The following is a 12,523-nucleotide window of genomic DNA, read 5'->3' as shown; positions in this document are numbered from 1 at the left end:
GGGAAATTATCTCAATAGGCTGTTCTAGAACAACTAAGAAGAATGACAAGCTCTGTATATATTCCAGGGTGAGCAAGGGTTTCCAGGACTTCGGGGGACACCAGGCTACCCAGGCATCCCGGTACGTTTATATTTCTAACTCCCCATCCAAGACATAAATTACAATTACAAAGAGTTTCCTTTGGAATGACCACATACAGAAATCTGTCATGACCTTGGGGAAGTCTGAAGCAGCCGACAGTAGACATTCAACTAATAGTTGAGAAATGAATGAATAAATGCACTTTGAGACTTTGTTTTGCTTTTGAGACACTGAAGGGGAGATGTGAACTAGACAGTGGGAAAGGCCTGGATTGTGGTGACTCAAGGATGGAAGAGAGGAGAAAAGGGCCCTGGAACTGGGACTTAGAGAGCTCCACCATGTAATGTGAGATCAAGGACAATAAGCCTGTAAAGGAGGAAGGGCCCTTAAGGTAGAAGAAAGCAGGGAGTGTATTCTGGAAGCCCAGGGAAGATGTTGCTAAATAATAAAAATTTGACTGAGTAACTCTGACCATCTAATATTGGCCTTAGTGGGTGATTCACGAGTCTGGCTGCATCCCATCTAGCAAGGAGAGAGTTGCTGCATCCGACCATAGATAGGAAAGGTTTTTAAAGCCAGAGAGGGAATGGAAAAAATGACATTATTAGCAAAGAATGTATTGTTTTATTAACAAAGAAGGCATTTTCTTAGGCAAAGCTGCCTCTTAAGGGGAATGGAAGGTGTTATTGGGTGGAATCTTATTAGTGCGGACCAGGAATTTCCAGGTTGGCGGGTCAAAGGTCACATTCCTAGGGTAGGTTAAAACCATAGTCAGGTTAGGTATTAAGTCTTGGTTTACTGCTGTGGACCTAACAGGAGTGATTCCATCTTGGACCCATCTCCTTTTTAACAATTTCCAGGAAAGGGGAGTGACAGACAGCTGCCTAGTGCTGCTGAGAAATCCAGTAAGGCGGGAACTAATGTGTTGTCGTCGGTTTCAGTAACATCAAAGTCACTGCAGACTTTAACTTCCATGACAGGTGGAGGGAGGACATAGACGTGAGTGTAAGAAAGATGTGAGAGATGAAGAGAGTGGGAAGTTTGCCGATGACATGAGAGATAGACAAGGCAGTATGGGGAGGGTGGATTTAGGGGGAGACTTTGTTTAAATGAGAAAGACTTGAGCATGTTTAAAAGCCAGTGGGAGGTACAGAGCAGGGAGAGAAGGCAGAATAGCAGGGGGGACAAAGCAGGGATGCTGTGTATTTGATTTGCCTCTGGTCGCTAATATGCCGCTCCTTTTCCTAGGGTGCCGTTGGTTTGAAAGGAGAGAAAGTAAGTTATTTGTGGCATGTTATTGTCAAAAAATCTCTAATTGTACATATGAAAGGGACTTGTATTAAACAATAAGACATAAGTAATTACAAATCAGATCTCATGATTAATTCAGAAATCATAGTAATTAGGACATGATATTTATTCCTATTGAACAACTTCTACTTCTTGTCATAGATATGTCTTCAGGAATACAAGTTTTGTATTATTCTTTAGGAAAATAGGGTCTGGGAAAAGAGAGCTGAACTTATGCTCAGGGCCCCAAATTCTAGATAAGGAATTGCCACTCATTTTGGTGTCTTGGGAAATGGTCTGTTATTCTTGTGTCTTTCTTCCCGCCACAGTAAATGGTCAAGTTTAGAAAATACAAAAATGCTTTAAATTCTTGAAAATGGAATAACTAAATAATCCTAAAGCATTTCTCTGAGTATATATCCTGAAAGCGCTTTTATCCTTGAAGCGGTATGACCTTGAATAACCATTTAGAGGAGTTTTGAAGATATAACATTGCTTATGTTTGACGAACTTCTTCATTTTCAAGGGGGCTCCTGCTGAAGGAGAAGGTGTAGCCCTTGATGGAAAAGGTGACCCTGGGTTGCCAGGAGCTCCAGGATTCCAGGTAGGCACTTCAGAGAAGATCCCTATCATTTTCCATCTCTTTCTCTCTGTCTCTCTCTTTCCACCTCTTTTTTCTTCTTCTTCTTCTCTCTCTCTCTTCTTCTCCCTCTATCTCTTTCTCAATCTCTTACAAATATTCTTCATAGATATTCATATCTCTTCTATTTACATATTTACCTCATTTTATTCTAACACATTCACCTCATTATAAGAAACTACATTTAGCTCATATAAAAAAGGTGATTTTGTACATATGTCTTTTAGCCTCTTCTTAAGTCTCAATCACCCAAGCTTTACTAAATCTAAGAAGGAGCCTTCAGGGAATGGTTGTGTTCCACTTTGTATTTGTTGAAATCCCAGGTAAGATTGTATTACACGTTGAATACAATTTAAAATCGTCATATTACGTAACAGTCCTATTGTAAAGTTTGCATGATAGTAGTATTTTATTTAACTGCACCTTTCTCCTGTTGAATAGTTTGCTTTCTGATCTCTCTGTGTGTAGCCGGAGGGTGACCCAGAATAGATACAAGGAAAGAGCTATTTGGTGGCTGTGTGCACTTTACTCTGTGATTCAGAAGGATCTTTTGATAATAAGTTATTTGATTGGTATATGTTTTTGAAGGCCCTCAAAAAGCTTTCTTGCTGTAAAGAAGTAGGAAAAATAAACGTGTCTTAGCCAAAAAAAAGCGGGGGGAGATCTTTTGATACTAACTTTTAGGTTAATTAATCAGAAATATTTTAACTTAATTCAGAAGTATAGGTGGAAATTCCTGGGCAGAGATAGGAATTTGCCTGAGTGAGTCAAAGAGTTTGAGTTAAGGTTGTTGAACATCTCTATGGTGAGCCATGGCAGCTAATCATGGGCTGCAAAACTGAAGAATGACACGGTTCGGGGCCGTATAAGCTTTTGAGAAAAGATGCAGAATATGATGGCTCTTGTTTTTTTGCTTAGGAAGCATTTAGGGAGCCAGATGCTGAGGGCAGGGCATCTAGTAAGAGGAGATAGTAGCAGTCTGGGACACGGATGGATCCCTTCAATGTGTATTGAGTGTTGGCCGTGTACCACATTGTGCTACTGCTGAAAGTATAGCAGTGGGACCTTCAGTCATACAAGAAATCCTTATTACGTGCCAGGTAGGTTCCAGGGGCTATTTAGGTGCACAAATCTCCAAAAATAGTTTAACAAAAATGTTTGCCCTCATGGCACATTCTAGAAGGAGAACATATTTAAAAATGTAAATTACTAAGTATATGTTGTATTAGATAGTAATAAATGCCAAGGAGAAAAATAATGCAGGGTTGGGGGATAGGAAGTGTCCAGATTAGAAGGAAAGTTGTGGCATTAGGTCGGATGGGCAGGAAGGCCCCATGGAAAGGATAACGTTTGAATAAAGATAAGAAAAGGGAGAGAAAGTGAGTTATAGAGATATCGGGGGAAAGAGGATTCTAGGCAGAGGCAGAGCAGGTGGAAGGGCCCAGAGATAACAGCGTGCTTGGAGAGGGAGAGAGAGAGAGAGAGAGAGAGGAAACATTTCTAAAAATTGTAAAACTCTTCTAAAGTAAAGCAACTGCTCTGGTCATTTTCCTGGAAATAGTACCATCAGGATGATCCCGGTAGCCTGTTATACATGGCAACACATGTTACACATGGCCTCTATTGAAATCAATTGCAGCCATAAATAAGAAACATAGGCTCTGATTTTTCTAAAATAGTTTAATGTGTTTAACTAATGGACATCGTTCTTCAGTGAGAAGTAAATTTAAACTTATTCTAATTCTTCTCTTAATTTAAAGGGTTTGCCAGGCCTTCCAGGTTTTCCTGGACCTATTGGTCCCCCTGGCCCTCCAGGATTCTTTGTGAGTATGAAGCCACCGTTGCTGTACACATCGTAACTAATAAAAGAATTATAGCCTAAAATTTTAAACAGAGTTTTAGGCTTGATTCATTACCTGCTGTAATTGTAACTGGTGGATTTTTCTAGGGCTTTCCAGGAACCATGGGACCTCCAGGACCTAAGGTAGATGACAATTCGTATGTTGTGTCAGCCAGAACATCCTAACCGATCTAAAAGCCAAACTCAGTCTGATTCCACATGTGGGTCACTGCTGGGCACCCCTCTGGAACTCACAAGGATTCCCAGCAGGGAAGTAAGCATGGCTAGCCACTCTGCACCTCCTACTTCCCTTCTCCCTGCACTTCAGTAACTTGATCTCTGATACAAAGCGTCTTAATTCAGTTATAAGGAGTTCCTCATCAGGAAAAGGGCAAGGACTCCTACTCTTCATGTTTCCCGCAACACTTTACCTTATATATTTTTTTACTGGGCTGCTTCCCAAAGCCAACCTGTTTTTATACTAGTAAATAAAAATGACTATTCATGGACTCATTAAGCACAGTCCTGCATTTCTTTCTATTACAAAGGCCACCTGTTAGTATGGGGGAGGAAAAAAACTTTTTCTTCTATCTTCTTAGGTTCAGTGAGTGGATTAACTGTAGGAAGAAAGTTTGATTTCATATGCATGTGGAGACCTCACAGAAATGAAATAAAAAACCCCAAAGAGGCAGTCAGACCCAGAGGCTTGTATACCATTTTAACAAAGGGTGATAAATTTGTGGAGGAGTGACAGGATGAAGGAACAGGGTTTTGAGCTTCAAGGGGCAGTAGATTGTGGAAAGGTCAATATATGGGGGAAACTAACGGAAGATAAGTGTTATTTCAGTAAAGTTTGTTTATGCAGACTTAAGTGTGTATTGTCTCCAGTGATGACTTGTCTTCTCTTCCTGGTACAGGAGAGGGGAGGGTGACACCTTCACAAAGGGAAATTTAGGCCCTGTCTTGAGGCAGATAGGGGAGAACAAGGAACTTTTTCTGCATTTGCTGTTTCTCACTTGCCTTCAGCTCAAAATAATTCTTCTGCCAAAGTGGTATATTTTGGGGTGGCATATTCTGATCCCCTTCATTATTTTAAGTAAGAAAATGTTGAGCAAGGCTGAGCCCCACCAGGAAATTACTTACTATCAGATAGCCTTTGTGTGTAGGGTACTTGCCAAGGTGCTTTCACATTTATTGTTTCATTGATGTGTGTACACACACACACACACACACACACACACACACACACACGTGCACACACATACATACCCTGTGAGATGAATAGGTTCAGGTTAAGTGCTTTTCTCTACAGCCTGTGGCCTAATTGGGGGAAAATTTGCAAACTCAAGAGCAGAAAAGCAAAGACACATTGGTTGAAATGATAGATTACTGAAGAGAGATGATTCACAGACTTATCTCATGTCACTAACTAGTGAAGTCAGGTTGCTTGAATTCTATTCTTAGTTCTCTATTAAGTTTTGAATTTCAGAATCCTGAAGATCAGCTACACATCCCTCTTATTTTTAAGATGGGGAAACTAGGGCATCAGGAAGTTACCAGCCAGAGGAAGCAAAATTGGCTGGTGGCTGAGCCAGAAAAATGTCCTCCGAGCTGGGCTCCTTCCCCTGGCCCACAGCATCTCGTTATCACTTGCCCTATTAAGTAAACCCCTTAAGCTTTCTGCCCTTCAAGATCTCTACTTTTAAAAGAAACATGTTGCCACTCCACTCCAAGAAATAGCTAAAATAACTTTCACGATACTAACATTACAGTTAAAATATAAATGTTCAATTATAAACATTGAACCTTAATGGGTTTAGACTATACATTCATGTTCATTTTTAAAAAAATAATTTGGTTTTGTGTTTTCTTACAGGGTCACATGGGCGATAACGTGATAGGACAAAAAGGAGAGCGGGTAATTTAAATTCTGTGGTTTATTTGTGGGCAAGATATTTTAAGTTCCCTAGCAATCAACTTACACAATTGATTCACTAAGTCACACTGAAACGAAAGTATTTCCTGTGTCTCAGGTTTCATGTGCTTTATCTTCCTAGGTAAGAACTAAAGAGGAAATGTAGATCTCTCAAGCTTAGTTTTTTATTCCTGAGTGTATTTGTCTTTAGGGTATGAAAGGATTAACAGGACCGCCGGGACCACCAGGAACAGTTATCGTGACACTAACCGGCCTGGTTAACAGAACGGTAACTCTTCAATTTTATTATTAAGGTTGCGCCTTCCCCTTTCTGGGATGAGGTCCTTTGATCCCTTACCTCTTTTATAAGCTCTGTCACCCAAGCCCAGCTCAGCCAACTGGGCTTTTATTCCTTCTCCATCTTTTACTCGAGAACTAGAAAACATGAAATGGGGAAGATACAAGGCAAGCCACTTCCAACATTCTTGAAGGAAGAGCCTAGATCTAATTTTGCTAACCCATTATCCCCATCCCTCTCCTTGTTGCTAACATAGGGTGGGTATATGGTGAGTATTTTTGAATAAACAGTAGCAAAATGGTGTGTGATGCAATTGGATAGCAATGACCTAAAGATAAGGGTAGAGCAGTATCATAATCAAATGGGACATTTTTACCCTGCCGTCATAACCCCAAGGCAGTGTGGCCCCCACTCCTCTCCAAGGACACTGTGACTCGTTATTTTGACATTATCATGTGCTTTTTGCTCCCACACTGGGGTAGCTAGAAGGACCAGAGGATGGAATTGAATCAGATGCTCAGAAGAAGTGCATCACAACATCATACACCAATCCTAGACACCAGGTTGATCCTGGAATGTCTGGGAAGGGGAATGGGGAGTGAGGAGGAAGCTAACAATTTTCTTGTGGATTAACTAAGAAATAAACATAAATCATCCTTCTCCTTTAAACTTAATGATTAATTGTTTTTAATAATAGCTTGATTGCAATATAATTCACATACCATAATTTTCACCCTTTTAAAGAATAAAATTCATGAGTTTTAATTATAATTAACTTTTAACCGCATTATTGAGATATAATTCACATGCCATAAAATTCACTTATATAGTGTACAATTCTGTGGCTATTAGTATATCCATAGAGTTGTGCAGCTATAACCATGTGCAATTTTAGAACATTTTCATCACCCCAGAAGAAATCCCTTAATCATCTCTTTCCAATATAATTAATTTTTAATGATAGAAATTATCAAAACAAAACTAGAAGAGTTAAAACAGAACATGGTGAAGTTTTATATGGCCAAAATAATAACTCTCATTGAAGACTGGAAAAAAATGGGCTGAGGAGAATAACTGAACTTTTCAGAATTAATCAACAAAAGTATATTTAATAAAGTCTAAAGCTTTATTGGCTGAAAATTGATGGGAAAAAATCTTATTTTGACAAAAGCAAGATCTGGAAGATTTGACCCAGGGGACAAAATTGAGTTATTTCTAAAAATGATGCCCTCAGGAGGATACTCACATTGGGAAAAAATTGTTTTTGAAAATTATATTTTCACAATATATGAATAAAATGTGATAAGGGCAAAACAAACCTAATTAATGAATTCAATCCTCCTAACATTTACTCAGAAAATAGTTGATCTCAGTGAAAATAATTTCAGTATATTAAAAATGAAAGTAAACTACATTAGAAATGATCTGGGCTTCCCTGGTGGCACAGTGGTTGAGAGTCCGCCTGCCAATGCAGGGGACGCGGGTTCATGCCCCGGTCCGGGAAGATCCCACATGCCGCGGAGCGGCTGGACCCGTGAGCCATGGCCGCTAAGCCTGCGCGTCTGGAGCCTGTGCTCCGCAATGGGAGAGGCCACAACGGTGAGAGGCCCGCGTACCGCCAAAAATAAAAAATAAAAAATAAAAAAAATAATAAAAAAAAAGAAATGATCTAATTGTGCTTATAGAAAACTGATTCAAGAATTAAATTAGTTTAATACAGTTTGATCTAAAGGATACTTTCATTTTTTTTAAAAAAAAGAAAAGGTTATAAAAAGGATATATTGTACAGCACAGGGAATAGAGCCGATATTTTATAGTAACTATAAAAGGAGTATAAAAATCTTGAATCACTACATTGTACACCTGAAACTAATATACTATTGTAAATCAGCTATACATCAGTTTAAAAAATAAATAAAATATAGCACACAAAAAGTTTGTATATTGTTTCAGGGGGTTCCCAGGTATAAAATTCAAAATGTGAAAATTGATAATGTGGTGTGTTAACAGGAGGTATATAAGTAGCTTTAAAATCCAATCCATTGAACAGATAGGGGACTTTTGCAAGTATAGTCAATAATATCTTGTTTGATCTGTTTGTAATGACCTTAACTTGTTTTTGTGACAGGACCTCAAGGGGGAGAAGGGAGACCAGGGAGCCATGGGCCAGTCTGGACGCCCTGGACCCTCAGTAGGTCACTAAGAATCATGTTGTTCCCTTGAAACAAAAAGTAGAACCTTAGAGCATATTCTGATGTATGATCTACCTTTAAATCTTAATATTAGCTGAAGCACGGTAGTATTTTACCGCAGAGATCGTAAATACTAGGATTATTTTATGGCCACTTCTGGCTGAAATCCCTGCACCGTTTTACATGTACCCAATGGCACCCATCTTATGATTTATCTTCAGCATCTGTTTTTATATTAATATTCATAAATAAGATGTCCTTCTTAGATAACCCACCATTTCAAAAATTTTAACAGAAGGGAAAAGTTAATAAAAATCAATGTAAGTCAAAAATCAATAATTTACAAAACTTGACCTAACTCTCATTAATACAGGGGCCACCTGGAGAATCTTACGGATCAGAAAAAGGTGCTCCTGGAGAACCAGGCCCGCAGGTGAGTTTGGAAATTCAGTGTCATGGGCAACCTAAATTAGTCAGTACTCAGGACTCTTGAGGTCGTGAATATAAGGTGCTTAACTCAAACTAGCTTAGATTTTCTAAACTTTTTTAAAAAATTTGGGAGTTAGAATTTATTTGTTCAAGTATCTGAGAATTTCAAGGTTAAAACAAGCTTCAAGGACTTCTGAACCTGAAATGAAATGGGCAGGACTCTGTCCATTTCACTTCTGCTCCTCTCTGTGTATCAGCCTCATCCTCTTCTTTGACAAACGATCTTCATCCATATAGGGGGTGATGGGTAAAAAAAGAGGAGAATGTAGAAGTAACAGAGGCTCACTCTCCCACCCAGCTCTATTTTGCAAATATTTAAACACATATATTGTTTAAAAACTCTAAAAATTATACGCTGGGAAAATATTTTTTTCTAAGAAAAAATATTCAACTAATATGATTTTTAATTTTATCATATCATTTATTATTTTATCATAATAGTTAATCCCAAAAGCCCTGTCTGTTTGAATGCTGCAAAATACCTTTTATGCATATATTTAAATATAGGCACATTTGGAGTTCAGGGAATTGCCAACACCGCAAATGAATAGACTGTGAACGCCTCCCTCTTTCTGGATTTTCCTGTTCGATTCTCTGCTCAGTGCTTCCTTGATTTTCCTTCTAAGCTTTGATGGGTAGTGTTAACTCTAGTTTAAGCTTAGCTCTTAATATCCTCTCCTTTTTCCAGTGACCCTCCCTAATTTCCCATTCTGACTGGCTTCTGCCTTCCCTGGCAAGAGAAAGTCATCACCTGTTCTGTGGTTAATAGTTTTTCCTTTTAATAAGTGGGGGAAACCTCAGTCAGGCTTTCTTGCCTAAGGTCAAGAGATGATCATATCATTTAATTTTTCATGTTTATTGAAATTACCCATATTTATGAAGTTACGTGTTTTTGTTTTGCTTTTGTTTTAGGGAAAGCCTGGAAAAGATGGTGCCCCCGGTTTCCCTGGCACTGAGGTAAAGACATGACGTGGCCCATTAATATAGTGAAAGTGTCGGTCCTATTAGACAAAGAAGGGTTTTTGAGAGTCACTAAGTAGTTTTAAGCAAACAAAAAGCATATAGCTTTTAAAAATTATGTTTGAGAATCATAGTGTTACACCCTCACTGTGGAGAGAGGTCATCTGAGCACATTTTTTTTTCCCGAAAGGAGTTTAAAGCATTTTGCTTCCTACAGAAGAGATTGATTATCAATGTGTCTTCTGACCTACGCACTTTGCTGTTCTCCGTAGGGAGCCAAAGGCAGCAAGGGTTTCCCTGGGTTAAGGGGCGAAGATGGCATCAAGGTAATTCCCTTCCTAACATCTATCTTCAGCTTTTTTAACTGGTTGGGTTTGGTCACCCTTTCCCCACACGTCCTGAGACTCGGTACAAGGAATTGCAATTAGAGCTCACTAAAACATCTTAGCATATTTGTTAAGAAGAAAACAAGAGATGTGGCAACTATATTTGAACACTTGAAGGGGAAAGATGTTACACCTGTCCTGTGTAGTAGAAGCTGACTTTGGACGAGTGAGATTTCAGCTCACTCTCAGCTGAGATTTGAGATTTCAGCTCCCCCAGGAAGAAGCTGGAAAGGACCTGCGATTGGAGGAAGTTTCAGGTCATCAGAGGTCAAGGGTAGGCTGGTCCCCGTGAGTCTCAACCTGGGTCATGATGTACTGAAAGGTCATCATCAGTTAACTGTGGACCGTATTCCACATCATTGTTTCTGACAACACGTTACAGATATTTTCAAATAGTTTTCATACGTAGGTATATATGCAGATTCAAGATTTTTATCCTGTGTTAATATCACTTCCAGTAGAATTCTGGAATGCCTTCCTGAGTAGGTAAGAAAGGAGTTTGATTATAGCTGGGACACTGGGAATTGCCTACAACCCACAGCCTGGTTTCTCTGTGCCTCTAGTCTGGGTAGGAACAGGAGAGCACGCAATGATGCAAACATCCTTTGAAGGGAGTGATGTGGAAGAAACCTAGACAACAAGAGCCACTTCTTCCAGACCTTGTAGATAAGATTCTTGACTCAGATAATGGCCCTCCAGGAAGATAATCACAAGTAGTATCCCTTTCATGTTAACTTGGTTTGTACATTTCATAGAAATAACATCAATTTTAACATAGATTTGTTTAACTGTGCATTTTGGTTTCTAGTATACCTAACATGTAAATACTTTTGATTAATGTGCTCATAATTTCTAACTGTCTTTCAACATAGGGGTGGAAAGGAGACATGGGCCCTCCAGGATTTCGTGGTCCAGTAAGTGTAATTAAAGACCATTTTAAGGTCATGTTTGATCAAGTCTTTCAAAATATCAAGGAAATTTTGAATCATTGTCTCTCATTGACTGCTATGATAGAGATTACAGTATTTACCTTTTTATCAAACCGGGGCAAAAAAAATAGCTGTTGTCATTATTTGTCCATTTGATAATGGACAAGTATTTTTCTTTGGTCCTACTTGGTCCCTGGAATGCACTGGCCATGCCCATCCTGGGCTGTAGAGAAGAAAACCTTTGTCTAATCAGGCCTGGCCCAAGGTAAGTAATCCCTTGCCCTTAAGTAGGGCAGGAAGGCAGCAGAGGAGGACAGCATGGGCAGCAGGGTGGCCGTCTCCAGCTGGGCCCCATTAAGACAGCCCTGCACTGTGAGGCAGCAGCAGCTCAGCCCTGGGTTTAATACAGGACCAGCAAAAACCAATGACCCCAGCCCATGCTCCTTAGTGGCAGGCTGTTTCCTCCCCTCCCCGGCGTGAACATGGATTTGATGTCTGTCAGCTCCTGACTGCAGGGTGGCTACATTTTATACCGTGACTCTGCAGCTTAAGAAGATGAGTGCAGAAGACCCAGGCTCTGAGGTCTGGCCTCTTCCTTTCCTGCCTCAAAAGACAGTGGTTCTCACGTTCAGTGTGACTGTGCAGGTGTGACAGAAAGCTCCTCCATGGTGGCAAAGGAGTCACTGGGGGAGTGTGTGTGCGTGTTATTACAAACGCAGTTCTCAGACCCTTCAGGCTAAGTAAGTCAACTCAGTAACCGGAGGAGGGTCCCAGAAATCAGCCTCTTTACACTACAAGCAAATGATTCAGATGGCAAGTAATCCCAAGATACTTTTAAGGGGTTGCTGGGAAAATAAAAGAGGCTATTCTGTGAAAGTACTTACGTGGAAGGTACTCACATGTCTTTATGGATTTTATGATGGAGGAGATTATTACATTATTAGTACTATGATTAGTAGTAATTCTTTTTTGTGATTTTATACTGCTTAACCACAAAGCTCTAGTTACCTGTTCTTTAAACAAGTCAGTGAACTAATTGGCCCCAGGCAGCGTATGAAAAAACTAAGTTTTTAAAAAACTTTTATACTTCCATCTTCTTTCTATCTTCTTTTCTCATGCTCAATACCACATAACTCTGAAGCTTCTGCTAACTTCAGAGTAAGTTCTGCTTTGGAAGTAGATGGTTAAGGAGACCAGCAGTAGGTCCACTGATCACTTCAGAAATACGTAATAGTCGGGCTTCCCTGGTGGCGCAGTGGTTGGGAGTCCACCTGCCGATGCGGGGGACGCAGGTTTGTGCCCCGGTCCAGGAGGATCCCACATGCCATGGAGCGGCTGGGCCCGTGGGCCGTGGCCGCTGAGCCTGCGTGTCTGGAGCCTGTGCTCCACAGCGGGAGAGGCCACAACAATGAGAGGCCCGCATACCGCAAAAAAAAAAAAAAAAAGAAAGAAATACGTAATAGTCCTGAGTCCTTGGACTGAGGAAACCTTTGTCTGAAGGT

The 12,523-nt window shown here is 40.0% G+C and overlaps 2 protein-coding genes across 2 annotated transcripts in view; both read left to right on the top strand.

Annotated features, from left to right (window-relative positions):
- LOC138842766 (collagen alpha-3(IV) chain-like) overlaps positions 1-2,275 on the top strand; it is a 70,913-nt gene extending 68,638 nt beyond the window's left edge. Inside the window, exons 7-10 of the mRNA XM_070046037.1 lie at positions 68-121; positions 1,331-1,357; positions 1,899-1,976; positions 2,240-2,275. Of these exons, the coding sequence (XP_069902138.1) occupies positions 68-121; positions 1,331-1,357; positions 1,899-1,976; positions 2,240-2,275 (195 nt within the window). The remainder of the gene's footprint in view (positions 1-67; positions 122-1,330; positions 1,358-1,898; positions 1,977-2,239) is intronic.
- A 1,529-nt stretch (positions 2,276-3,804) lies between these two features.
- Positions 3,805-12,523, top strand: part of COL4A3 (collagen type IV alpha 3 chain) — a 60,506-nt gene continuing 51,787 nt past the window's right edge. Inside the window, exons 1-9 of the mRNA XM_030831063.3 lie at positions 3,805-3,835; positions 3,961-3,996; positions 5,729-5,770; positions 5,979-6,056; positions 8,194-8,256; positions 8,631-8,690; positions 9,659-9,703; positions 9,979-10,032; positions 10,965-11,006. Of these exons, the coding sequence (XP_030686923.3) occupies positions 3,976-3,996; positions 5,729-5,770; positions 5,979-6,056; positions 8,194-8,256; positions 8,631-8,690; positions 9,659-9,703; positions 9,979-10,032; positions 10,965-11,006 (405 nt within the window). The 5' untranslated portion in view covers positions 3,805-3,835; positions 3,961-3,975. The remainder of the gene's footprint in view (positions 3,836-3,960; positions 3,997-5,728; positions 5,771-5,978; positions 6,057-8,193; positions 8,257-8,630; positions 8,691-9,658; positions 9,704-9,978; positions 10,033-10,964; positions 11,007-12,523) is intronic.

This window comes from Globicephala melas, chromosome 7 (assembly GCF_963455315.2).
Source record: "Globicephala melas chromosome 7, mGloMel1.2, whole genome shotgun sequence".
NCBI lineage: Eukaryota > Metazoa > Chordata > Mammalia > Artiodactyla > Delphinidae > Globicephala > Globicephala melas.
This window is presented reverse-complemented; position numbering and strand designations above follow the sequence as displayed.